Source organism: Elephantulus edwardii, unplaced genomic scaffold (assembly GCF_000299155.1).
Source record: "Elephantulus edwardii isolate Elephantulus edwardi_28Jun2011 unplaced genomic scaffold, EleEdw1.0 scaffold00006, whole genome shotgun sequence".
Lineage (NCBI taxonomy): Eukaryota > Metazoa > Chordata > Mammalia > Macroscelidea > Macroscelididae > Elephantulus > Elephantulus edwardii.
The window spans coordinates 8,410,955-8,438,876 of record NW_006399756.1 but is presented as its reverse complement, the minus strand read 5'-3'; the positions used below and the strand labels follow the sequence as shown (position 1 = coordinate 8,438,876).

Sequence of the window (27,922 nt, the reverse complement as noted above, 5' to 3'; positions counted from 1 at the left end):
AGAACCCTCCCAGCTGGTCTGTCGCCATGGAACACTCTTCATCGAGTCTTCAGATCTTCCCAGTCGGAAGCTCTCCTCGACCTCACCACCAACGGGCCGCCCTGCGCCCCACTACAGACGTTCTCGGAAGAGGAGTTGATGATAAAGAACACAGGTGGGTGCACGTGCCAGCGTCCTTCCTTCTGGTCTTAGGTTGGGTCTGCAACCTGAGATGACATGTAACGTGACTAAAAACGATATGCTTAAAGTCTTAAGTTTGTGAAAGGAATTTTTGACTTTTTTTTTTTAAAGCATTACATGTCTGTGGGGGGTGGTAGGTGGTGGTTAGTTACTGAGAAATAAAGACTATTTGTTTAAAAGCTATGTTTCTCTCTCTCACCTTCCCCTGGTTCTCTGGTTTTATCAGAAACTGCTTTGTGGGCCTCCTCCCACTGCCATCAGGTCACTTCTGCCTCATAGTGACCCTAGAGGACAGAGTAGAGCTGCCCAGATAGTCCTGATCTGTGACCTTCAAGGGAGCGGACAGTCCCCTTTCTTCCACAGAACAATTGACCAGTACGTCACCAGGGCTCCTTAGAAATTAATCTGCTTCTCTTTGTTTTCAGTATGGATTATTATTTCACAGACAACTTAGAAACATCTAAAACAATCTTAAATTAAAAAAAAAAGTGAATTGTATGCATCCGTTGGTTCCCCAATGCAGAGCAAAGCTTTCTTTACACTACGCTGAAGCATCATTAAAATAAATAGGGCAAGGACTGGGTTCACACAAATTTCCTTTTACTTGGATCCATAATAAAATCATAGTACAACAAACTTGGTTATTTGTTCTAGCCTGAGAGTGTGATGTTATGATTTTATTCAGTAAACCAATTTACATCCCTATAGTATCATCTCTGTCAAAATGTACTGGGCATAATTGGGACACATCATTGATTTTCTGAGGAAATGCCCAATCAATGCCCATGGAAGCAGCAGTCATGAAAGCCAAACAATGTGTTGTATAGGGGGAAATCTGCTTACAAAAGGCCTTTTTAAAGCAGTAAAGAGAAAGGATGTTACTTTGAGCACTGAGGGGTACCTGACCAGGTCATGATGTTTCCAGTTGCATCATATGCCTGTGAAAGGTGGACTGAATAAGGATGACCCAAGAAGAAATGTCTCTGGTTGTGATTTTGGCGAAGGCTGTTGAGTATACATCTCTGTCTTAGGAAATCTGCAGCCCGATCTTAGGAAATCTGCAGCCCGAATGTTTCTTAAGAATTGGGACTGACATCAGGGTTGGGGGGAGACTGAGAAAGATGGGATAAATAATGTATACTGCATGGAAACAGATGAGAGCGGCAACTGTTTAAAAGGGATATATGATTAGGTATTGTCATGACAGGAGTCCAGAACGAAGGCTGTGTAGTAGAGTGGACTTCTTTTATTTTTCAAAGAATGAACTGGAAGGGAGGGTTGGGCAGGGAGTAAAGTGCAGCAGTGAACAAATGGAAGTCCAAAAGCTGTGTAAATTTTCATTAAAATTAATAATAAAGAAAAAGAGGAAAGTGGGGAGAAGACTAAGGATGTTGAGACTTTGTGTGGTATCCATTGAATGTTATCATGAGGGGAGTGTCCAGGGGGAAAGACTTAGCAAAAAAGACGACGATGGTGGCAGGGGTCTCGACGGGGTCGATTGACACACGAGGCGAGTTGACACGGTGACCCTAACGGTGGACTGAAGCCCAGCAGCAGTTGGGAGGCGGGAGCCGACTCAGCTAGTGTGTGTTCTCTTGTGCACGGGGTCACTCGAGTCCGGTTAACTCGATGCTGTCCAGCACCAGCAGCATAGTGTGCGGTCAGAGCTCAGACTCGCTGTCGTCAAGGTGGACCTGACGGTAGCTGGGCCCCAGCCGACTTTGGAGGCTGTGGTCGCACCGGGGGAGCTTGCCTATCCTGCTTCCTCAGAGCCATCGCTGGGTTTGAACTGCATGCCTTTGGGTTGGCAACACAGCTGATTACTGGCTAGGCCTCCAGAGCTTAGGTGTGCAGTACTATTATGGGAAAACTTTTAAATATTGCAAGAATGACCAAACTGTGGTGGGGAGACAGGAAGTGAGCACATGCCTTCGGGGAAACAGCGCAGACAGACTTACTGAGTCCTGAGGTTCAGGTAGTCAGAACCAGAGTCTGGGCACGGAGGCAAGCTGAGCCTCCCCAGGAAAGCTTTGTTTGGCAGGTTCAGAAATTTTTCATAAGTTTATGAAATCTTACCAAAGCCTTTTGCGGCCGCCAGCCATGGCCTGTGTCCATTGGAGGCTGGGTTCCTCGGAGCTGTGGCAGAATTAGTCCAAATGGAGTTCTTGGCCTTTGCTCACTCAGTTTCAGGCACAGCCCCTTCGGAATTTAGTACGCGTTTTGTCCTGGGCCCAGGGGCTTGGTGACGAGGTGTGTTACATCTTAAACTGCTAACTGAAAGGTCAGAGGTTCAAATCCACAGCTGCCCCAGGACAGGAGCGCTGAGCAGTCTCCTCCTACGAATTGCTGCCTCGGGAAGGGAGTCACCTGGCAGGATCCAGTTCCCAGGGGAGGGTGCCTAGAGTCTGAACCGGCTTGAAAAAGCATGTTTGGCTTGGCTTTTCCTCTTGGGTTCAGGACAGGAGAATCTCTGCCTTCAAGGAACTCAGTCTGCTGGAATAGGAAATCAAGTGAGAAACATTTCCACATCCCGCAGCAAATGTTATGAAATGAATACAGCATGAGGTGGGGGGAGTAAAGCAGAGGTCACAGAGAATTTGCTGGAATTGAGGGTAGGGAAAACTCATAACCTGGGCTTCCTTGAGACCCTGGTGTTGCGAAGCCCCCCCAGGTGGAGAAAAATTCACAGCCGGATAAGGGCAAGGAAGATGTCCTCAGCTGAAGGGACAGCTTGTCAGAAAGGCATCATCATTCACGGTCGCCTGGAGAGAGCTGTCCTCCCTGCACTCCCATGGCACCTGTTGGTTCTGTCATATAAAGATAAGAAGGTGCTTGAGGGTACCCACTCTTCTCACCAGAATGACTTCCAGGCAGATTTAAGACTGAAATTTAAAAGTGAGAACCTTCAAACGTCTAGAAGTACTTCATGCAGGAGCGAAAGCAATGTGCCTCGGGGAACCTGGCAGTGTGCTGGACGGCTTACATAATATGCTCACTGTGCTGTCTTGACAAAAGCTTGTCTTGACAAAAACATTTAAAAAAAAAGGTTGTCTTGCCAACATTTTTTTTTTCCAATTTTATATTGGTTTGCTTACAGAGTTCATATACATTCTTTCACGCTGTCCTTCATTCACATTGTGTTTCTTATAATGATTCCCATTCATTATGTTTTATAAAATTAATCACCACTGAACTATTCCCACCATTGTCCTGTCTTTCCAGATCCCCAGTGGATTTTTCCCATTTCCTTTACTCTACTTCCACCCACCAAATTATGTGACCCATGATTTGCCCCCTGCCCATCCTCACCCCTTTGCTCCCACCCTGCCCCTCTTGGTTCCTCATAACCCAACAGCGTTTAAATTCTGTTTCTATTGGCTGCTGTGAGTCCACAGACAAGACACTGTGTTTCTTTGACTCTCAGCTCAGCCACCGTTGCATGCTGAGCAACTAACATGGTATCTAGCACATCCTAAAAAATCAGTGTTTTGCTGAAAGAAGGGAAGAAACAGGTACAGAGATCCATTTACTAAGACTGATCTACTGGGCTTAACTTACGGGCTAAATGAAGGAAGCTGTATTTCTGTAAGGAGCTCTAACGTTGTTATGTGCCATCTAGTCGCTTGTGACTCATAGTGACCCTGTGTACAAGAGCCCTAAACCCTGCTCTATCCTGTGCCAACCTCACTGTCTCTGACACACCTACTCCCATTACCCCAGTCACTGAATCGATCCATCTCATCAAGAGTCTTCCTCTCTTGTGCTGTCCCTCCACCCTCCCAAGCATGACGTCCCTCTCCAAGGACCAGTCCCTCCTTGCAGCATGCCCAAAGTATATCAGACGAAGCTTCAGAATCCTTGCCTCTAAGGAGCAGTCTGGTCTCACCCTCTCTAGAATGAACCTGATTGTTCTCCTAGCAGTCCATGGTATAGTCATTACTCTTCTCCAGCATCATGGCTCAAAGGGATCAATTCTCCTTCTCTCATCCCTGGTCATTGTCCAGCTTTTTGACACATTGCAAGTGACGAAGACAAAGTATTATAATGAAGTGTGCAAAGAGCTGGAGTCAGAACATCAAAAGGGCCGAACTTGATCAGCATTTCTTAAGCTGAAGGAACTGAAGAACAGATTCAAGCCTCAAGTTGCAATACTTGGATGCTTTGGGCAGAATATTAAATGCTCCAGGAAGCATTAAAAGGTGATAGAAGATGTTTCTCTCCTTTTCTGCGGACAGTCTGCTGCTCTGCTTGGCTTACTCCTTTCCCTTTACTTTCCAGTGGTTCTCTCTCTCCCTCCATCCTTCTTTTTCACTTTAACTTTTTTCATAGCCTACCTTTCACTAGTTATGCCTCTGTTTATTACCTTGATAAACTTTTTTCTGTTGTTTTGCTAAAAAAAAAGATGGTGTATACTGAGTCACTGTACAAAAGGAATTGGGCAGACACAGAAGAATTTCATGAAACAACATAAGAGCAAGAGCCTGTGGAGATGAAGGAAGACGTTCAAGCTGCTCTGAAAGCACTGGCAAAAAACGAGGCCCCAGGAATTGACAGCATACCCATTGACATATTTTAACAAACAGAAGCTGCCCTGGGCGCACTTACCAAGTTGTGCCGAGAAATCTGGAGGACAACCACCTGGTGAAACTGACTGGAAGAGATCCATATTTCTTTCTATTCAAAAGAAAGGGGACCAGACAGCATGTAGATATTATTGAACAATATCATTACTATTAACATGCAAGCAAGATGGTGCTGAAAATTATCTAAAAACAATTGGAGCAGTGTATCAACAGACACTGCCAGATGTGCAGGCTGTGTTTAGAAGAGGCCATGGTACTAGGGATGTTACAGCTAATGTTAGAGTACCAGAGGAATGTTTGTCTGTGTTTCTAGAATAACAGCGTATTATTTATTGGGCTCCGAGTCTTACCGACGTTTTGAATACTAGTAGGATCACCTTGGCTCTGGGTGCTCTGCCTGGCAAGGTTTCCCTCAGGGAACCGTGACTCTTGGTGGACCACATGGATGTTCCCTGAGCAAGAGAACCCGAGACTGGATAGGGAAGCAGGGTCTTCAATAAACAGGCAGGTCAGCAGACCTGTGCACACTCGCCTAGGCACATAGGAGGCCAGGCTGGCCATCTGCCTCTGAAACAGTGGAGCTTCGGAAGCCCTGTGGATGGCAGAGGGACAGTGTCTGATAAAATGCTGGAGGATGGACCCTCAGATTGAAATCCCAAAGCCGAGTGTCTACGGTGGATTCCACCTCATAGTGACCTTCATCTGGTTTCTGAGGCTGTAAATCTTAATGGGAGGAGACTGCCCGGGTTTCTCCCTGAGAGTAGCTGGGGGGTTTGGTTAACAGAGCAGCGTGGTTAACAGCTACGTTTTACCATGAGCTCACCTTCAGACTGGAAGGCGCTCAGATAAGCCCAGGGCAGAGCTACCACCTACAGTAGAGTTTATCTTCATGATCAGAGAGGCCAGTCCCTGGAGAAGGACATCATGCTTGGAAAAGTGGGCAGTCGTTGAAAGAGAGGAAGCCCCTCAGTACGATAGATTGTGACAGGGTAACTGCAGCTGTGGGCTTCAGAGATAGTGAGGCCGGTGCAGGATCTGGCCGGTATGGTTCTGTTGTGCATAGAATCACTATAAATCGGAGACGGCCCAACAGCACCTAGGAACCAAGCTGGGTTTTGGCCATTGGCACCAAGACAGCACTCCTGGCACCCCGAAGGTAGAGAACAGGGTGACTGCTGGACGTCCTTCACTGCTCGGAACGGTGCCCAGCAAAGGTGGACCTGCTCCTGGGTCGGCAGTGCTGAGGGGCACGAGCCCTGACCCGCGTGTCCCTGCCGCTGTCCCTGGCTCCGCCAAGTGGTACTGCTCCCATGGAAAATCCACCAGGCAGTGAGAAGGAAAAAGAGATTGAGCTTACAAGTCTGTCTAGTGCATTCTGTGTGTGAAGGAGATATATAATCTGTGTGTGTGTATATGTGACTAGATGTAGATGGTTTGCAAATAAAGGTTTTCAGAAAAAAATAGAAACAAGGGCAAAGGCAAAACCCAATAAGGGAAGATTGACACAGTATCACTGAAGAAAGGGAAGGGCGCATGGAAGTCAGAATCACAGGGGAGAAGTGGAGATGGTGTGATGCCGCTGTAGGTATTAATGCTGTTGAACCAAATGTGTATATGTGGTTGAATGAAAACTTGATTTGTAACTTCCACTCAACCAAGCACCTAAAAAGAAAAAAAAATATACACAGCAACCTTAAAATCTGTCACTTTGGACTCAGGGACCAGCGGACTGGGGGAAGGGGCGAGGCCTTACTTTTCCTTTGTGTCTGCTACGTTGTGGGAGCTGTGTGAATTTATCGATGTTGTCTGGGGTTTCTGCGCTATAGAATGCAGGGGGTTGGGATTTTTTTTTCTATGTTAATAAAAAACCCAAACTTCAACAATTCTATGTAAAAGAATTAAAAGGTTATCTGTATGTATTAAAACTTAGTCATTAATGCCAAATATTTTTGTCTGAACAGTTCATGAGCTGCTAGAGTCCTTATACTGTTTTCGTGTTGGCCACTTGGACCTGGAATCTCAGCTGTATTTTTTCCCCCCACAGTTAAAAAGTTTGCCCAGCAACACATCGCCCCTTTGGTTTCGACAATGGATGAAAATTCGAAGATGGACAAGTCAATCATACAGGGGCTGTTTCAGCAGGGGGTATGTATTTCAGCATTCCTCAAACCTTTGGAAATACATGGCAATGATAAAAAAAAGATACATGTGCACTTTCAAATCAGAGAGGAGCATCTTAGCACATTGGTCAAAACTTTGTTTCCATTTTTAGATGGAGATCCTGGTACGTAAAGATGGCTTTCCATTTCCTTTCTCTTTAGAACTCCTTTGCTTTTGAGTCTGATGAGAAGCGGTGAGCGGAGGAGAGGACTTGCTCTCTGCACTGAGGTGGAGACCAGGAATGGTGCGGAAGCGCCTGTAGGTGCACAGCACAGGGCAGCTCTTCCCACAGAGAGCGTGCTTTGGTGTCGTCATGGCAAGCCTGGGGAACCTGCTGTAGGTAGTAGAACGGCCCATGGTGCTGTCGTGTCCGTGCTGCAGAGCAGAGATAGTGTCCTGGGCCGATTAACCAGGGCAGAGTTGTGTGAACTTCTCCAGTCACACAGCCCTCTACTCGGCAGTCCGGCGTAGACCAGGCAATGGAGAGCTGCCGGTGAGTAAGCAGAAGGGAACAGCTGGCAGCTGGCAGCCCAGGGAGAGTTCTGTTCTTGTTTTGAGTCCTCTCAGCAGCCCTCGGCCAGAAACTGCTGTCTAGCCACCATCCCAATTATCTCTGCCATCCTCTTTGAAAAAATCGTGATTTTTGCTCAGCGAGAGTATTATTTCTTCATGGTTTGTTTTGTTAGTTTTTTTTAATTATTATTTTTGTGTGTGCGTACTGTCAAATCAGATCTGACTGGTACAGGAGGAGATTGTCCCTCCTTCTCCAGCAGAGCATCTGGTGGATTTGAACCACGTATCTCTGGGATTGCAGTGCAGCTTCTTGCCACTAGGCCGCCGGAGCTCCCTTATTTCTTCATGTTTTAAAATCCAACCGAAGACTTATTGGTGTTGAGTGTTGTGAGGCTGGGAATCTCCTGGAGGCAGACTTGCCTCATCTTCTCTCCGTCTTTCACCATTGACACTCAGATTTTACAGAGACCAACTTCTTTCTACCATGTGTAGTCATGGTTCTGTCCAGCTTTCTTTGCACAGTGAAGCCCTTGGGAAAGTAGAGTTCTTTGGGTCTATTGAAGTCTAGACGTACACAGAACTGGGGACTTGCCCCCCCCAGCCACCTTTTGTCTTCCCAGGAGACAGACTCCACGCTTCATGGTCACTCTCCCAAGTGGCATTCCCTGCAGCAGGCTGTTGCCTGCAGCCCTCGGCCAGCTCCATAAACCTCTCTCCCTTGGACTTGGCTTCCACTTGACAGTCAGTTTGGCCGCACAATATGGCCAGGTGTTCTCAGTCTCTCCCACCTGTTGTCCCAGGGCCAAGGCCATCTGCTGGAATAGCTAACACAGCAACAGCCTTACAGAAAGAACGTCCGCTAAGCCACTGAAATGGTCATCTGTGGCCACCGTGTCTCCCTCAGTCCTCAGGTACACCAGCCCCTCAGCTCTTGCTCACAACATGTCATCTCTGCTTCCCTCACGTCCACTCTCCTGACTCTAGTCCCACCCACTCGCCAGCTCAGCTTTTCTTCCGCTTAAGTCTAAACCGCCACAACCCCAGCTGCACAGAGGTGTGGTTCCTGGCCGTCTGAGAGGACAGGAGCCGTGTCCTTTGAGGCGCTCTCTGAAAGGAAGACGTTTAGTGGAAAGCGGTGGCAGTTTAGCGTTTGAAACTCGGAAAGAGGCCCAGAGCGTGAACCGGCACAGGCTTATTGCGAAATCATGACCAGTGTTCTGTCACATTTGCAGGCAGCCTGGACTTTGTCAGGCCAGTTCCCTCCAGCACCTCTGAACATTGGCCAGAGGCTATCTTGGACTTGCTAAAATGGCCTTTTACCCCAGAAAGAATGGCTATCCTGTTAACACCTTGGCTGGTTATTCCAGGTGATTGGGAAGAGATTCCCACGGAGGAGCCGGTCACTTTCTACTGCTTCCCTGTGAAAGGAGCAGTCATAGGCAGCAGTGTTGAAAAACTGTTGCTGTCCGTTCACTGGCAACAAACGGCAACACCCTGATGGGGGTAAGCACAATGGAGACACACCACTCCTGGAGCCGTTCAGAGACTCAGTCCAGCTCAACTTTATTGGGGACTGCAGTGCACTTATATACGAGCAAGTAGACAGGATAGGGTGGGTTTGCAGATGTAGGGCATGCGGATTGGACAGGAGAACCTTAGCCTCCTGCAGACCACTCTCAGCTCAACAGATGTGGGAGCTGTCTTCCCAGGTGGTGAGCTTTCTCAGGCCAGTACAGCCAAACACAGGGGAGCTTTCTCTATCCCGTATTAAAGGTCGTTGGAAGGCTTGCACTTAATCTGTTCTAGCCAGAGGCCCTCCCTCCCTCCCCAACATTCCCCAACAAAAAAATGACCAAGCAGTACCTACTGTTTTTAAGCAGGCAGCTGACGGTTCATAGTAACAACAGTCATGAGAAAATACTCGTATTGTGTCAGATATTTTTGCATTTTATTCTATTCAGTTATCTTCAAGCACTTTACCTTTCTTAGGTTTGTTTCTTGGTCCCAAATCCAAATGAAAAGAATTCTACATGGATCTTGGCTGAAAGCAGGGAGTACCAGAGGAATGTCGATCTTTTTTTATTGATTATGAAAAGGTGTTTGACTGTGTGGATCATAATAAACTGTGGCTAACTCTGAGAGGAATGGGAATCCCAGAACACTTGATCGTGCTAATGCAAAACCTATACTTGGACCAAGAGGCAGTTGTCAGAAGAGAGCAAGGAAATACATTACATGGTTCGAAATTGGGAAGGGTGTACGCCAGGGATGTGTCCTTTCTCCATACCTTTCAATCTCTATACAGAACAGATTATCCAGGAGGCAGGGCTCTATGAGGAGAAATGTGACATCAGAATTGGAGGACGACTCATCAACAATCTATGTTATGCAGATGGCACAACCCTGCTTGCTGAAACTGAGGAGGACCTGAAGCACTTGCTGCAGAAGATCAAGGACTGCAGCCTTCAGTATGGATTGAGACTCAATATCAAGAAAACAAAGATTCTCACCACTGGATGGTGAAGAGATTGAGATTGTTCACAGTTTTAGTTTGCTTGGCTCCACAATCAACACTCTTGGCACCAGCAGCCAGGAAATTAAAAGACTTATTGCAATGGGAAAGTCTGCTGTTAGAGACCTCTCCAAAATACTGAAGACCAAAGATGTCAGTCTGGAGACTAAGGTGCACCTGATACAAGCCATGGTCTTTGCAATCACTTGCTATCTGTCCGAGAGCTGGACAGTGACGGATGATAGAAGGAGAATTGATGCCTTTGAGCTGTAGTGCTGGAGAAGAGTATTGAGAGTATCATGGACTGCTAGGAAAACAAACAGATTCATCCTAGAGAGGGTTAAACCAGCCTGCTTCTTGGAGGCAAGGATCCTGAAGCTCTGTTTGGCATACTTTGGACACATTGCAAGGAGGGACTGATCCTTGGAGAAGGATGCCATGCTTGAGAGGGTAGAGGAACAGCATAGGGGAGAGGAAGACCCTCTATGAGGTGGATTGGTTCAGTGACTGGGGTAATGCGGTTAGGTGTGTCAGAGACAGTGAGCTTGGCACAGGATAGAGCAGGGTTTAGGGCTGTTGTACACAGGGTTGCTATGAGTCACAGGTAACCGGATGGCACATAACAACATCAAGTACATGCAAGTTCTGTTCTGGATTTTTGCTTTTGTTATTATTTGTAACATAGCAAAATATCCATATAGACTTAAAATATATACCACATTTTTAAATTAAGATAGTTTATTTTGTAACGTGTTCTTGCAGATCGCCTCCCTCTGTAATCATGGCTTCCTTACCCCCATCTCCTCCTCCTCTTGCAGCTGATGGGCATCGAGGTTGACACACAGTACGGAGGAACGGGAGCTTCGTTTTTTTCCTGCATCCTGGTGATAGAGGAATTAGCCAAAGTTGACGCTTCAGTGTCCGTTTTGTGTGACATCCAGAATACAATAATCAACACGCTTATGAAAAAACACGCAACAGAAGAGCAAAAGGCCACTTACCTGCCCCAGCTGGCTTCCAGAAAAGTGAGTTGAGACAAGTTGTTACTCGTTTATGAATTTGGTATGATTCCGGACTCCAAGCAGCTGTGGTGTTTGTCTCCCAGACCGTGGCGGAGCCGCGGTGTGGGGTTTAATAACGACGCAGCCTGCCAGCTTCACACTCCTGGGCAAGTCCACGCTGCCTCCCGTCTGCCACTTGGAATTCACTGAATAAACTTTCAACTGTAACGTTACTTCCTTTCTGCTCCACTTATTCTAATACCTTGACTAATGGTTTCATTTACCTTCAGTTGTCTTTTAATGCAATTGTTGTTGTTGTTGTTGTGTACTGAAGAATCTTAGCTGACCCTCCGTTGAGTTTTCAGAGGCAGTTAATCTCACGGAAGGAGACTGCCCATCCTTCTCTCGTGGGATGGCTGGTGGCCTCGAACCACATGCCTTCAGGATTTCAGCGCAGCTTCTTGCTACTAGAACCAGCATAATTAATGTTACATATGTGTTCTTACAGTCTTTAGTTGCAGTAAGTAAATACTAAAAATTCACTGCTACTGAGTTAATTCTGAGTCCTAGTGCCCTTTTTGGGGGCTCTGGTGGCCTCGTGGGTAAGGAACTGTGCTGCCAACCCAAAGGCAAAGGTTCAAATCCACTAATCGCTCCTTAGTAAGAAAGATGGACACTCTCGATCTGTGTGTGACTTACAGCCTCTGAAAACCCTGTGGAGGGTTGGCTGTGAGTTGGTTCTGGCTCGATGGCACACAACAACAACAACAACAACAGAGTGGTGACGCCATAGGACACAGCAGCACTGTCCATGGGGATGCTGTCATTCTTAGGGGACAGATGGCTCCCTTTGTCTCCTGAAAGAGATGATGAGTTTGAACTACTTTTTTTGGGTAGTTTCCATTCATTCATTGTTGTACACTTTCCTCCCTGCCCACCCCTCTCCCCCAGTTTGCTTTTCTCTTTGAAAAATAAGAAAAAAATTCTTTCCTTGTTATACAGTCCCCTCTGCCCCCATGTCCACTCCATTATGCAACTTTCATGCTGGACTCTTGTCATGACAATAATATCTAATCATATATTCTTCCTAAACAGTTTACTCCCTCATTTGTTTCTATGCAGTATACATTTTTTATCCCATCTTTTCTTAGTTTCCCCCAACCTGGATGTCAGTTTTGCTTTACAACAACAGTGGCACTATGCACTATGTCCTTTTGTGAGTGAGATATTTCCCTCAGCGTAATGTCTTCCAGGCTCACCCATTTTGAATAATATTTCATGAGTCCCTTGTTTTTCAGTGCAGCATAGTATTCCATTGTGTGATTATACCAGAGCTTCTCTATCCATTTGTTTGTTGATGGGCACTTTAACTGTTTCCAACTCTTTGCTATTGTGAACAAAGCAGCATTTAAACATGGGTGAGCATATATCTGCTTGGGTGGAAGTTCTGGTTTCCTTAGGGTGAACTGCTAACTTTTTGGTTAGCAGCCGTCCTCTTTAACCACCATGCCATGACGGCTGTCACTATGCCCTTACTCCTATGCCAGAGACCGGCTTCTAAAAGGAGCTAAACTTTTTACTTACTAAATGTCCGTTTGGTCTATGTGAATACTTGATGCACAGCAGATGAATACAGTGATTAACCTGGATGTCCCCTCTCTCCTGCCTTGAACCTGTAGGTGGGAAGTTTCTGCCTCTCTGAGGCTGGAGCAGGTAGTGACTCATTCTCTTTGAAGACAAGAGCAGATAAGAAAGGAGATTATTACGTCATCAACGGGTCAAAGATGTGGATCAGCAATGCCGAGTACGCAGACCTGTTCCTGGTGATGGCTAACGTCGACCCTGCCGCCGTACGTTTGAAACTGAGGTGTTCTGGCCTCACCCCTTTCCTCTCCATCTCTGCATGCTCCCTTGTTAGGACTTAGTCTCAAATTCTTCATTCACCCAGAACTGAATGTGCTAGAAACAAACTAGTATCTTGAACTTTTTACTGATCTCCTAAAATAAGAATGATTTTGATTACATGCAGGGACATTTATAAATTCTCCTCTAATATGTTATTATATAAGAAGCAAAGCTTTCATTTTTGTCGCATTTCAGATTTCTCCTTTAAAAAACAGAATTTTACTGCAATCCCAGAGGTATGCAGTTCGATTCCACCAGATGCTTTGATGGAGAAGGCAGGACGATCTCTTCCTGGACTAGTCAGATCTAATTTGATGGCACACACACAAAAATAATAACGTAAAAAAAGAATTTAAAAAATAAACAAAAAGAAAACTGGAGAATTTAAAAGTTTAGCTTTACTTTTAAGAAAACTTACTTCATTCAGTTGGGAAATAGGCAGACAGGAAAAGTATAAATATGCTCTATCTTTTGTCCTTTCTGCAGTGTAGCATTTGATTGTCGAAGTGTTATTTACTAAAACTAAATTTAAAACGTGAAATTCTCATGAGCATATAGCACCTTAAGGCAACTTAATCATTTTAATATCCACTAGAATGGCGTCAGGCCTTTTGTTCAGATGGTTGCTATGAGTCATGCTTGACTCGACGGCAGTCAACAACAACAATGGCTTTGAAGCTCCGTCTCACATACTTTGGGCATGTTGCTAGGAGGGCCCAGTCCTTGGAGAAGACCATCATGCTCGGAAGGGTGGAGGGACAGCACAAGAGAGGAAGACCCTCTATGAGATGAATTGACTCAGTGACTGGGGTAATGGGGGTGGGTGTGTTGGAGACAATGAAATTGGCTCAAGATAGAGCTCAGAGCTTTGGTACGTAGAGTCACGAAGAGTAGCAAGCGACTCGATGGCACACAGCCACAGTAACAATGGTTTCTGAAGGGATCCATGGTGGCTCAGCAGTAAGGAGTTGTACTGCCAATTCCAAGGCAAGAGGTTCTAATCCACCAGCTGCTGCTCCATGTGAGAGGATGGGCAGTCTTCCTCCTGTGCAGTTTACAGCCTTTGAAAACCCGCTGGAGGGTCAGCTATGGATCCGTTCAGAGTTGAGCTGTTAAATGGTTCTGAAATTGGTTAAGGGCTAGTGACTTTGACTTTGTTATCTGGGGATCTTTGTCCTCTGGGCATTCTTATTGTGGAGAGCAAATATTGCAGTCGTGAGTTGGCTAATATTTTTGTTTGTTTGTTTTGGCTAATATTTTTAAAAAAAAACAACTCACCTAAGTTGTCTTTTTGCCCTGACCTCTTTGGAAGTGAGAAATCTGGATAATAAAAGAATTTAAAACCTGCCTTTCAGGGGTATAGAGGTATCACCTGCTTCTTGGTGGACCGTGATGCTGAAGGCTTCCACATCGGGAGACCAGAGAACAAAATGGGCCTCAGAGCTTCCTCGACGTGCCCATTAACGTTTGAAAATGTCAAGGTGAGTGTCTTCGAGTTTGCAGCAAGAGCCTGGTGTGACATAAAGTGTGCGTGTCTTCACAGGACAAAAACACAGGTGTTCAAAGATCCAGGGCCAGAGGTACACAGCTGAGTTTGTGTCAAATCCCTGAATGTGTTCTCAGGTCTGGGACTGGGCTCTTTGTGTATAACAGAGGTTACACACTGGACTGGTAACCAGATAGTCACCAGCTGTTCTGTGGAAGAAGGAGGCAGTCAGCTTCTGTGAACGTTTACGTCTGAGGGAAACCCCTGGGTGGCTCTGCTCTGTCCCAGAGGGTCGTTGAATTGACTTGATGGCAGTGCTTTTGGGGACTTGATTCTAAGATTGTATCGTAAATAAATAAATGTACATACCCCAGGAATTTAGTCCAAGGGTGGAAAATACTGGAAAGCCGTAGGCCTTGGAAGCAGTGCTATCAAGTAAGCCTTTTATACTTCACAAACTCGGCGTTAAGCCCTTAGGCCTCTGCCTTCAGGGAAGACAGGTCGGAGTCGGTCCAGCAGAGGCCACAAGATGGCAGTGTCGCCCAGTGAGCTGGAGGGGCTTCGGCCCACTGCGTGCAGGGGACCTGTTCATGGGGACAGGACTGCCCGATGCCCGATGTCTGGACAGAGAGCAGTGTGGATATCCCGGCCACAAGTCACCGCTGGAGTTTGCTGCTCACAGACATGTGCACCGGCCGTTTCCAGACAGACACTGTGTGGACCTCACCTGGTCACCCCTCCTTTCTGTATCTGTCCCGTCCACACCCGCCTCACCTGGCCTAACACCGTGTGGAAAAGCACAGCACGTTGTTTATTACTGCTCCTGGTCGTAATTTGTTTTCACTTGTGAATAAACATCTCGGTCTCTTTCCTCACTCCTTTTTTCTCCTCATATGCATGTGCTTGTATGTGTACACACACACACACACACACACACACACACAGAGAGAGAGAGAGGCATCTCAGTTGACTTGTATGTATTTGAGCAGTCTCACCCGGAGAGGTGTTACAGTCCTTGCAAGTTCTTAGTAAGTTTTTGTCATTTTTTTTTCTTTTATTATTTTGTGTGTGTACCGTCAAATCAGATCTGACTGGTACAGGAGGAGATTGTCCCTCCTTCTCCAGCAGAGCATCTGGTGGATTTGAACCGCGTACCTCTGGGATTGCAGTGCAGCTTCTTGCCACTAGGCCACCAGAGTGTTTTTGTCTTTTCTAATGTCCTCAATTATCACATGCACATGAGAGTCGAGAGGAGAAAACATGAGATTGTGGGTTTTTGTTAGGGGTTTTCGTCAGCATTTATTTTATTTGTGAATGAATATTGATATTACAGAGTCTTTGGAAAGCAGGTGTATGCATTTATAGACGGACTCATTCACCAAATGCCTGTGCACAGAAAATGCAGCGGTGGACTGCGCAGATGGGAGCATTTCCCCTCCTCGCAGTGAGGGGAGACCCAGGTGGCCGCCCACACTCTTCCTGGAGTTGAGTGTGTGCTGGGAGAGAGTGAGGCTGCGGCTGCGAGTGCTGCCAGCCAGAGGGGTTCAACTCCACCAGCTGTTTCAAGAGAGAAAGGTGGACTGGTTACAGCCTTGGAAACCTGACGGTGGAAGGGCACCATGAGTCAGAATCGAACCAAAGGCCATGGGTTGAGGTGGCAGTTGTCATTTATGACAGAACAAAGGAGCCCTGGAGATAATGGTGCTTAAGGCATGTGCTTCTTATCAAACGGCCAGGGACACACAGGCTGCTCCACTGGAGACAGAAGAGGCTCTAGGGAACCTTTATAGTCTCAGAGATTCAAGTCTTTGCCTCATGGGGTCACTCGGAGGAGGAGCCGACTCGGGCAGTGGGTCTCTGAGAGGATAGTGGTCCACAAATTCAAACAGTGCATTGGAAAATACATCATCAACATGAAATTAAGTGGAGACAAGAGATTGAGAAAATGCATGGTTTTTGCTTTCAGGTTCCAGAAACCAGTATCCTGGGACAAGTTGGGCAAGGCTATAAGTACGCAATCGGGAGTCTCAATGAAGGGAGGATAGGCATTGCAGCGCAGGTAAGTCAGGTCACCCCTGGGGCTCGGGTCTGACGCCGCCCAGTCCACAGTCGCCAGAGTGGTGGGTGCTCAGAGCACGTGAACGCCAGGTGGCGCCCTTTCCTGCAGAATGTGCTAGAAGGGCTGCTGCTCATGGCTCCCCGGTCCCTGTGGTCAGCTGAGTGTGGCCAAAGGCCCAAACAAACAGTGAGTGGCACAGCGGAAACAGAACATTAACATTCAACCCAGTACCTGGCCCAGATGTCGAAAATGTGTTGTAAATAAAGACATCACCTTTTTTTAAAAAATCAGCTTTTCTAAACATGGCATTTCTTGATAGAAGACTTGTTTTAGGGTCTCTAATCCATTGTTGTTGTTATGTGCGCTTGTGACTCATAGCGACCATGTGTACAACAGCCCTAAACTCTGCTCTGTCCTGTGCCAGTCGCACTGTCTCTGACACTCCCATCCCGGTTATCCCAGTCACTGAATCAATCCACCTCATAGAGGGTCTTCCCCTCCTGCGCTGTCCCTCCACCCTCTCAAGCATGATGTCCCTCTCCAAGGACCGGTCTCTCCTCACAACATGTCCAAAGTATGTTAGACGGAGCCTCAGAATCCTTGCCTCCAAGGAGCCACCCGGTTTATCCCTTTCCAGGACAAATCTGTTTGTTTTCCTAGCAGTCCATGGTATTCTCAATACTCTTCTCCAACACCACAGCTCAAAGGCATCCAATCCTCCTTAGTTCATAGTTAAGGAAATATCTGTTGTTCAGTGATTTGAAAAGGAAAAGTGGACCAATTCTTCCAGCACATGAAATAAAAATAGAAGAACTACATAGATACCTGGGTACTATTAAAAACTTTTTAAAACTCAGATTTGCCCTTTATAATATATGTTATACTTTTATACTAAGTGATAGTAGCTACTTTTCAGATTAGAAAAATTTAAGTCTTTGGTTTTATTGTATCATAGAGTGTTTTTAATTAATAATTGTCAAACATGAAAGAATGTGTAGGTTTTAAGATTTTAAAGATGACACACGAATTAGCTCTCTTTGAACACATTAAGTATTCTTTGATCAAAGCCTTGCTGGAGTTTCCCCACAAAGCTGGTCGATATGCGGCTGGAGAATGTCAGTTTGTCTGCGTTTTGGAAATTTTTCTGTGAGTTCACTGCATCAGCCGTGGCATTCACTGCTGCAGTTCTGAATGTAATTGTTCTCAGACATATGAATAATATACGTGTTCTGGCCGTAAAACCCACGGCATGGGCTTCCATCTAATTACTCCAAGTTATCTTATAACCTAATTAAAAGTTAAGGTCAGGTAGTTATTATACCTCAGTTGAAACTGCTGGTGCCTTTTGATGAAGGAGGCATCAATGACTGAAATCCTGTAGTCAGAATTCATTTTTTTAGTGTTTACACTGAAAACATATTACTAAGATAGAAAAGTCTGTCTTGATTGGCACATGGTTGTTTCATCCTTTATGTCTCTCGGATGTGGTGTCCCAAGGACGCAGCAACATCATCTTCTCTCCTAGCAAGGAGTGTCCCCCAGGTCTCTGCTTTTCTTTAATTTTTAACATTTTGTGTTGTTTGCTTTTGGTCTTGACCCCTTTCATTTTGGACATAGTATCCTGTTCTCCCAAAAGTTCAAACTAAAAGGCTAAGCGAGAATATGGGTGAGTAGTAATGAAATGTTGATAAATATATGGGCATTTCCCCTAAAAGCTCCCTCTCCATTTTTCCTTTTCTTTTTCTAGACCTGACATTTTGACATAACTAGATAGTGATTTCCTAGGTTGACATTTAGAAACCATTGCTAAACTTGAATCCGTCAGTTGGAGATTGGGTTGTACCTGCAAAGTTCAGCTGAGATTGTTGCTGCATCTGGACGTGTCTGGGGGCAGGTGCATGTTTCTGGAGCTGCCCTCTGTCCCCTGAGGACTTTGTGGAATGCTGGTGCCCAGGCCACTTCTCCCCATCCCCCCTCCAGGATTCAGCCCTTCAGCCCAGGCAGGAATATCTTTTATTAGGCTCTCCAGATGATTCTAACATGAACCAGATTGGGGAGTACTGCTTTTTTTATATCCTGATGCCCTTTTCGCTGAAGCTCTTATTAATCCTGATCATATGTAAAACAGCATGGAAGCCAGAAGGTTAAGACGTGACTTTCACATTTGACTTCTGGAAGACTTGGGGGGAGGCACCCTGAGGCCAGTTCTGAGCAAAACTTCGGAGGCTCACGTGCCTCCCAGAGGATCCGTGCTTACTGGAGAGGCTTCCTGAAACATGGACAGATGGCGTGAGCACGCCACTCCAGGTTTACCTGCGCTGCCATTAATGGGGATCCCCAATGGCATAGTTCACTGAGAGTTGAGCTTCTCACTAAAAGGTCAGGAGTTCAAACCTGCCTCCTGCTTTGAGGGAGAAAGATGAGACAGTCTTCTCCATTAAGATGTATGGCCTCTGATAACTGTTGTGGTGCCACTGTGAGTTACATTCAGCTCGAGGCGCTGGGTTTGGGTTTAACACAGACCCATATTGACATGAGGTCACCCTGTGTCCTCCTGTCACAGACAGTGTGGTTGTGCATGAACCATGAGTGAAGGTGTGTTGCCGACACCATATCTCACCGTCGCTGCATCTCAAGTCCTCCCCTGCTCAGTGCTTTCACTTCCCCGTGAAAGGACTTTGCATCATGAATAGTTAATTAAAGCATAAAATTGCAACAAATAATAGATTTTTTGCGTTTCTCTCTTTCTTTTTTTAATAGATGCTGGGACTGGCACAAGGATGTTTTGACTACACTATCCCATATATTAAAGAAAGAGTGCAGTTTGGCAAAAGAATATTTGATTTTCAGGTAAGTCATGATTAGGATGTCTTCTGTCTTCTGTTAATGAGGAACTGCATTGTAAAACCGTGGAGAGAATCCCCTCCGAGAGATTGGATGACAGGGGTGGGGACATGTCTGAGGAAGCGTATTTGGGAAGGCCTTGACCCTCACCAGGGGCATAGCCACAGTCCCTGCAGACCGAGTACCCGGGGACCAGCTGCAGCATTCTTCAGGATAACCGGGAGCCTCTCAGAGCTGCTTCCTACCTGTTGTTAGGTGCTGCCAGGTCAACTACAGCTCATGGCCGCCTGAACTTGCCCTGGCCTACACCCTCCTCCGTACCTCTGACGTGCTCGAGCCTGTCGTTACAATCCCTGTGTCAGTCCGTCTCGTTGAGGGTTATTGTCTAACACACTGACACTCTCTCTACCTTTCCCAGAATGATGTCGTTTTTTAAGGACTGGCCTCTCCTGGCCACGGGCACAAAGTATGTGAGGTGAAGTTCCACCATCCTTGTCTCTCAGGAGCACCCTGGTTACAGTTCCATCAAGAGAGACTTGTTGATTCTCAGCAGTTACAATTGTCTCTGCCCCTCCTGGACTCTGTAATCATGAGATCTCTGGCTGTATTTTCCAGTGAGCTGTCTTCCTTTATTGGCATATAGTAGGTGCTCAGTAAATATTTAGATGGATGGATGACCATGAGAAATAATTTTTTTTAATTATTTTTACATGTAGTTGTCAAAAGTATACAGGGCAAAACAGTTAATTGGCTAGATAATGTGTTTAATGTTTCTCTTCTATCTTCTAGTTTGTTGTGTAATATTTGGGGCACACAATTGGTCTTTGTTTACTTGGGACAATAGAGAAAATATGCAGAGAGTCAGGAAGAATGTGTGACCAATTGCTTCTGTGAACAACTGCTTCCTTTACCATGAGACTGAAAAAACTAGATGGTACCTAGCAATCTGACTGAACATTTTGCAAAGGTTCTTCAGAAGAATCCTGATCAAAAGGGGGGAAATGTACAACAGATTTAAAAATTTCCATGGCGTCTCTAGAGCCATGAGGCTGAAGGAACTATTGCCTTGAGATATCTTTAAACTTTAAGCCAAAAATACCCACTGGTGTCTTCTTGAAACAGTAATAGTTCAAGTTAAATGGGTGAGGGAGTCACTTACCGTGAGCACTAAGCTTTTTAAAAAAAACCATCTACAGGGGATCAAATTACCAACAACTGGAAAGATTCAGTAGGAACCTTATGAGATAGTGAATTTATATTAATGAAACAGAGGGTGAGAATGGTTACGCTACTCAGGAGAATGTGGTCAGTGATACTGATTTGTACTGGTAGGAACAGTCCAACTGGCAGGTTTTATTTCTTGTTGAAAGTATGCACAGCAAAAGCGTACCTGCCCTGCTGGGGTTTCTCCATGTACACATCAGTATAGCGTTTCCATTCTTTGGCATATTCATGCCTTCCGGTTCCAGGAAATTATTTCCCGCTATAAGCTCTTAGTGTTCATTTTCTCATTCTTACCTGGACTGACATTTAGTGGGAGCCACTTACCCTCTCTCATTTCAGCCTGATAGTAACTTCTTTAGAGTATGTTTTAAACAGATACTGTGCTGTTTTCAATAATCTTGCAGAAATTGGCTCTTGTTCCTGGATATAGCAGTAGAATCCCTTTAATAATGTTACTTGAAAGAGAAAAATTAGCGCACGAGCTATTTGATCATGACTTTGCCACTAACATCTTTTAAAGCCCTCGGGCCATGTGCAGAAGCTCGGGTTTTCTGAAGTCGGGCAAGTGAAGAGCTCAAATTGAAGCCGTGCCAGGACTCAGTTGAAGCTCAATTTGGATCCTAAAAGGGCTTGGAACTAATTGTTAAATAGAACAGTCAAATTTTTTAAACCTAACCCTCTGCTAATTTATTATTTAAGTCTTGACAATTGTAAAGAATTACATGAACTTTGAAAATGTTCTAAGAAAAGAGGTTTTAACAATGCATGCAGCAGCATATTTCATTTTAGATTGCAGATGTTAAAGTATTTAAAAGATACATGTGAATTTCTTTGGCAGTATGTGTGCGTCTGACTGTGTTCTGGGGCCAGGCTGGACGTTGGGGGTGTATTTTCAGAAATCTAATTCTCTCATTTGGGCCTGAATATTACAGGGCCTTCAACACCAAGTGGCTCACATAGCCACCCAGCTCGAAGCTGCCAGACTGTTGACCTACAACTCTGCCAGGCTCCTAGAAGCTGGAAGGCCATTCATTAAACAAGCATCTATGGCCAAATACTATGCATCAGAGGTAAAAAATTAAAAATCACTTATGCAGCCCTAATTGAGGCTTGGTTTTTTTGAGTGGTTGGATTTTAGATAAAATACCACAGAATGCCCAACTCCTCTGATAGAGAAGCAGAGTGAAGCCACCATAGGAAGAGCATTGGTTGTTTGAGTCCAGTGTTCTCACAGGGTCATAACTGGGAAACAAGTAGCCCAGTTCAAGAAGTGTCCCAAACTCATGTGTGGGTGTCTTAGTAGCTAATGCCGCCATAACATAAATACCAAAAGGGGGTGATTTGACACATAGACGTTTGTTTTCTCACAGAAAGCTAGGCACCTGAATTCAGGGCACCAGCTTGAAGGAAGGCCATTGTCTCTCCGGTTTCTGTCTCGTGATCCTTTGGGAATGTCTCTGTGGCTTAGCTTCAGTCTTCCCCAGCTCTCCCTCATTGCTAGTTTAAGCTCTTTTATATCACACATGCAGTTGACTCAAGATGCAGCCTACACTAATCCTGCTTCTTAACAAGGACAGCCCATCCCCAAGTGGGGGTATAACCACCAATAGGGGGATTAGGATTTAAAACACCTATTTTAGGGAGGAAATCATTCAACCTATAACATTCCACTCTTTGGCTCTTGGAAGTTTTCTTTCCTTGCCGTGTGCACAGCTCACTCTGTCACAGCTCACTCTGTCACAACTCACTCTGTCACATCATCCCAGAAGTCTTAAATCATTGCAGGTCTAGAAGAGCATCCTCTGACCCATTTAAATAACATACAGGTAAGACTCTAGGTATATTCTATCCTGGGCAAAATTTCTCCTGTTCTCTTAAATATAGATTACAAATAATCTGTTTTCAAAGACAGTGGTGTTGAGCTCAAAATAGATATTTCTATTCCAAGTGGGGGAAATTGGAGGAAAAGAAGGAATATTGGGCATCAACTATGTCATTCCCCACCAGAGTAATTTCCATTAGCTGACAGGTCTTGAAGATAATCCTGTGTTCTCAGAGACCATCTGGGCAATAGCACAGCCCTCTGGTCTTGAATGCTGACCAGGCCTTGTACACTCTGGCTGGAGGCCCCTCAGCCCTGGGCTGCTTCTCTACCTTCTAGGCTTACTGAGATGGCAACTTTGTTCCCTTGACTTTGGATGACCCCGTTCTCCTGCTTCATCTGAGTGATGACCCCTTCCTTTCAGCCCTGACAAGCCCTACTCCTCTGTCCCTTTGGCATGGCCGCCCCACTCCTCCATCTCTGGGCAGCATCCCCATCCCCCGCCCCAACCCCCAGCACTTCTTCATGGCAGCCCCATCCTCTGGAACCCCCACTGGCCAAGATTCAGCTATTTGAAGCTTAAGAGGCTGTGAGCTCACCCCTTGAGAGCCAAGAGATCATGACTCCACCTTTTGAGAAGCTCCCACTTTCTCCGCTCCTCCTAAATGTTCTGCCGTTCTCCAAGCGGCTCAGGGATGGACCTGTTCTTTTCTTGGAGGACAACAGATACAGCCTCTCTGGCCTGTTTCCTGCCTGAAGAATTCAGAGGCAGACAAGATTCTTTTCTGTGTGCCCTTCACTCCAAGCTGCTAGTTGGGTACATTGATCATCACAGACTTATTCTCTTAACAGAAGACAGTGTGTCACGTCCATAGTGAACACCCTAGGATGCATGTCCTTATTTTGTACAACAGAGTTTGCCAGACTTTCAATGTTAGTTTTATTTTGCACAGTTCATCTCTTATGCCATCTCATTTCTCTTATACTTCAGTGCAAGCAGCAAAGAGAAACCACACAGTCCCTTTAAGGTCTTTATTTTAGAACGCTTCTTAGCCTCACAGACAGGTGCATCACTTACAAGTTTTGCCTTCCACCAAACATGTGAACATAATCCAGACAAGTTCTTTGCCATTGCGAAGAAAGCACCACTTCCCCCATTGTCAAACCACACGTTCATTTTCGTTTCAAGTCTCACCAGAAGACATTTGCTGTTAACCTAAATTTACTCTTGCTGTTCCCTCCCCACTCCGAGTTCTTACTGTAATTACTTTTGATGTCCCTAATTGTATCAACAATCTCTTTAGAGCTAGCTGAACTTTTACTGCTAGATGGTTTGTTGTTGTTTTTTTAATTAATTTTCATGAAAGTTCACAGAGACCCAGGGCTTCCAGTCATTCATTGCTGCACCCCTCCCTCCCTACCTACCCTTTCCCCCCAAGTTCACTCCCCTCCTTGAAAAGAAAAAGAAAAACTTTTTCATTATTATGCAATCCCTCCCCCAAGTCCATTCCACTGTGCAGCCCTCACTCTGGACTTCTGTAATGACAAGAATACCCATTCATTCATTCATTCGTTCATTCATATGCCCCTTTTAAATCGCTCTCTCCCTCATCTGTTTCAATGGAATATACATCATTCCTCCCCTCCTTTTCTGTCTTCCCTCAACCCCAATGTAAGTCCCGCTTCACAACAGTGGCTCTACTCAATATTTTATCCTTTTGTGACTGAGATATTTCACTCAGCATAATGTCCTCCAGGGTCACCCATTTTGCATAATATTTTATGAGTTCCTTGTTTTTCAGTGCAGCATAGTATTCCGTTGTGTGAATATGCCACAGCTTCTCTATCCATTCGTTCGTTGATGGGCACTTGGGTTGTTTCCAGCTCTTTGCTGTTGTGAACAAAGCCACGATAAACATGGTTCTAGGTGTTTTGAAACTCTTCCATCCTCCACTCATTACAGCTTTAACAGTTACAGCAGCTCCACATTCTTCTGGTACCAGGTTCAGTCTTACCATCTAGTGTTGTGCTGGCAAATACTGCACATTTGTCTTTTAACAGACAAATTTATTTTCTCACTGTTTAGAAGGCTAGAAGTCCAAATTGAAGGCACTGGCTCTGGGAGAGGCTCTCTCTGTCAGTGCTGGGGGACGGCCCTTGTCTCCCCAGCTTCTGTTTTCTGGGAGATGGCCCTGTGCGTAGGCATCAGTGTCTCCCTGGCTCTGCTTCTCTATTTGCTTATTTAATGTCTCCATATCTCAAAAGAGATTGAGTCAAGAGATACTCTATACTCATAGGGGGCTCCGATGGCCTAGGAGCAAGAGGCTGCACTGCAATCCCAGAGGTACACGGTTCAAATCCACAAGATGCTCTGTTGGAGAAGGAGGGGCAATCTCCTCCTGTACCTGTCAGATCTGATGGTGCACGCACAAAAAGAATTTAAAAAAAGAGAGATACTCTACACTCATCCTGCCTCTTTACTGTAGCGTGCCAGTCCATTCCCACATGGACTTGTCACCGCAGGCATAGCAGTAGGATTTGCAGCACATGTGAAGGGAGGGGACAGTTCACCCCATAACCGTGACCCTCAGCTTGAAGTTGACATTGATCCCACAGCTTCAAGCTGGGGCAATGTGACTATGATGGGAGATGATTGGAAGTTTCTGAGGTTTATAATATTCAGATGTAGTCCATGCAAGTCGTGCCCTATACTGTAGCAAGCGGTTCCTGTGCCCCATACCCTTCATCATTGGCTTGATGGCTGGACCTTCACATGCCACCAAGTTCAAGAGAGCAGCCGTTGGACACCCCATGACTGAAAAAGGGTGTGGCAGAAATGCTTGCTGAATAAATGATACCTGCCGACAAGCGGAAGGCTCTGAACGTTACCCTGGTTTTCCTAAGAACATGAGGATTGTGTGGCCTCGTGGATATTTTCAAGACAAACTAGAGAAGGGGACAAAATAGACAGCAGTGGTATGTGGACTGCCTTCAGTGCCAGGAGTAGTGCCAGCGGGCCCAGGTGCCCGAGAGCAGTGCACAGAGTGGCAGTGGCCAAAGCACGTGGTTTCTGGGCGTGACTTGCCCTTTGTTTTTGGCAGGTGGCGGGGCTCACAACCAGTAAGTGTGTGGAGTGGATGGGGGGCGTCGGCTACACCAAAGATTACCCTGTGGAGAAGTTCTTCCGAGATGCCAAGATTGGTAAGGAGCAAGTTTTCTGTTCTGTTTTATTTGCTTCCATGGAGGTTTGACCTCTCACCTTTGTTCACGTTTGTATTGCTGGTAACCTCGACAGAGTCGGGGAGCTTTGGCTTAGTGGATAAAGAGTTGCACTGCCAATCCAAAGTCTTCTTGTTTCTAAAAATGTCGGCATTTCCTGGTGTGGTGCACTGAGGACACTGGGCCCCCCTTCACTATCAGGGCCCCAGCAGCAAACCCGGAGGCTCTTCCTGGATGCCTCTGGAGACAGTTCCTGGGGGTGGGACCAGGGAACAGAGGATGTGAGAATGGGATTTATAATTAGCAAAACAGAGTTATTCTGACCCTCCTTCAGACTTGTCTGTGGTCTGTCCTGAGGTTTAAAAGAATAGTGAAATAGGGTAGGTCCTTTTCTTATTTGTTACCCTTCCGTCGAAGGCAGGAAGCTGGCAAAGAGCACCTTCTGCAGGGCTTTGTCGCATCCTCAGATGCTGCCACTTTATTTGTGGGTCTGCCCCGTTCCCTTTGGAAAAGGGATGTAACTTAATTTGTAATAAATACATGGAGTTCCCAACTAGTTGTTAAAGCATGAAACCAAAATGCAAGGACAGAACCGAGGCGCTGACTAGTCTGGTGAGCTTGCACCTTCCCGGGGCTGGGACACTCAGCACAGCAGTTTATATAATTCTTGATATCAGAAAGAGGGGCATGGTGCTTTCTTAAAAAGTTGCAAATAGAAATACCATTTGACCCAGCAATCCCTCTACTGGAAATATACCCCAAAGAAACCAGAACTGCCACCCAAGCAGATATATGCACACCCATGCTTATCGTGGCTTTGTTCACAATAGCAAGGAGTTGGAAACAACCTAAGTGCCCATCAACAATGAATGGATAGAGAAGCTGTGGTTTATTCACACAATGGAATACTATGCTGCATTGAAAATCAAGGAACTCATGAAATATTCTACAACATGGGTGACCCTGGAGGACATTATGCTGAGTGAAATATCTATCTCAGCCACAAAAGGACAAATATTGTATAGTGCTACTGTAAAACGGGACTGGCATAAGGGTTGGAGGGAGACAGAGAAAGATGGAATAAATTATATATACTGCATTGAAATAGATAAGGGAGAGAACTGTTTAAAAGGGATGTATGATTAGGTATTATTGTCATGACGGGAGTCCAGAATGAAGGCTGCATGGTGGACTGGACTTGGAGGGAGGGATTGTGAAACAGTGAAAGAATTTTTCTTTTACTTTTCAAAGAGAAGAACGAACTGGAGGAGAGGGTTGGGCAGGGAGAAAAGTGCAACAAGGAATGAATGGAAATCCAGAATCTCTGTAAATTTTTATTAAAATGAATAACAATAATAATAATAATGAGGCTGTTAGTTGGAAAAAGAAGAGGCACAGATCCTGTTTCTCCATTCAAGAGAGTGGAGCTAAATTCATCCCCGAGCTAAATTCTCATGTTGTTGTGTGTCTTCGAGTCGGAACCAACTCATAGCTGATCCTCCTGTGGGCTTTCCGAGGCAGTTAACCACACGGGAAGCGATTGCCCATTCTTCCACAGAGCGGCTGAGTTCAAACCCCGTGCCTTTGGGATTGCAGCACAGCTGTTTACCACGAGGCGGCCAGAGCTCCCTAAATTCTGAGGAATCTATTCTAAATGTCTTTGTCAGACGGTTCTATGTCTCAGAACCATGATGTTGTTAAGTGGTAGTTCTAGAGCAGACGCAGAGACAATATTTACAAAGCTGCTTCTTGTCCGGATCCACTCCCATCTGTCCCTTTCCTCCTCGTTTAAGGCACAATCTACGAAGGAACTTCCAATATCCAGCTGAGCACCATCGCCAAGCGGATCGACGCGGAGTACTGATGCTGTGGGCGGGCGCCCCCCGGGTGCCAGGGCCGGGAGAGTAAGCTTCCCAAGTCTGAAGTGTTTCGTTGAAACCTTTTCTGATGGACCTTGGGCCAGCGCTTTCTCTTGTCTCTTCAGCCTCTTGAGCACAAAAAATCATTTTCTAATTTAAGAAGAAATGTACCCACTCTTCTCTAAAGCTGTTTTTAAAGCTCATTGCACACATTAACTTTCTAGCTTCGGAGTAGACAGCAGTTCTCTACAACAGGATTTGGGAAGATAAAAGCATATGAAGTGCTATCTATAGAAATGACAGTTTTATATGTCTATTAAATATGTATTTTATAGTATCAGAAAAAAATGTTTTGTTATAGAAATTTTTATGGAAATTTTGTGAATCTCTTCAAAGTTGCTAAACTAAAGATTGATAAAAAAATCATTATGAAGAATTAAAAAGTCAAGGTCTGAATATCTGTGGGGAAAGGCTATAATTGGGAAAAAAAACTTGATGAGAGGATAACTGTAATTTGTGACTATTTGAACTATGTGAAAAATGTGTTTCATAAAA

At 45.4% G+C, this 27,922-nt stretch overlaps 1 protein-coding gene across 1 annotated transcript; it reads left to right on the top strand.

The window, feature by feature from the left end:
- The first annotated feature begins 48 nt into the window (after positions 1 to 48).
- On the top strand, positions 49 to 27,372 carry ACADSB (acyl-CoA dehydrogenase, short/branched chain). Its single transcript, XM_006879879.1, has 10 exons — positions 49 to 154; positions 6,808 to 6,908; positions 10,767 to 10,973; positions 12,629 to 12,799; positions 14,210 to 14,335; positions 16,307 to 16,399; positions 19,160 to 19,249; positions 21,400 to 21,537; positions 25,391 to 25,490; positions 27,302 to 27,372. Exons 1-10 carry the CDS (start codon positions 139 to 141, stop codon positions 27,370 to 27,372), a joined length of 1,113 nt encoding a protein of 370 aa, XP_006879941.1. The 5' UTR covers positions 49 to 138.
- The last annotated feature ends 550 nt before the right edge of the window (positions 27,373 to 27,922 follow it).

Bases quoted from the DNA above. Each gene is read 5' to 3' on its own strand.
- ACADSB (XM_006879879.1), top strand. The intron at 6,909-10,766 runs GTATGTATTTCA...CTCCTCTTGCAG, and splicing joins AGGGGCTGTTTCAGCAGGGG to CTGATGGGCATCGAGGTTGA. The intron at 21,538-25,390 runs GTAAAAAATTAA...TGTTTTTGGCAG, and splicing joins CCAAATACTATGCATCAGAG to GTGGCGGGGCTCACAACCAG.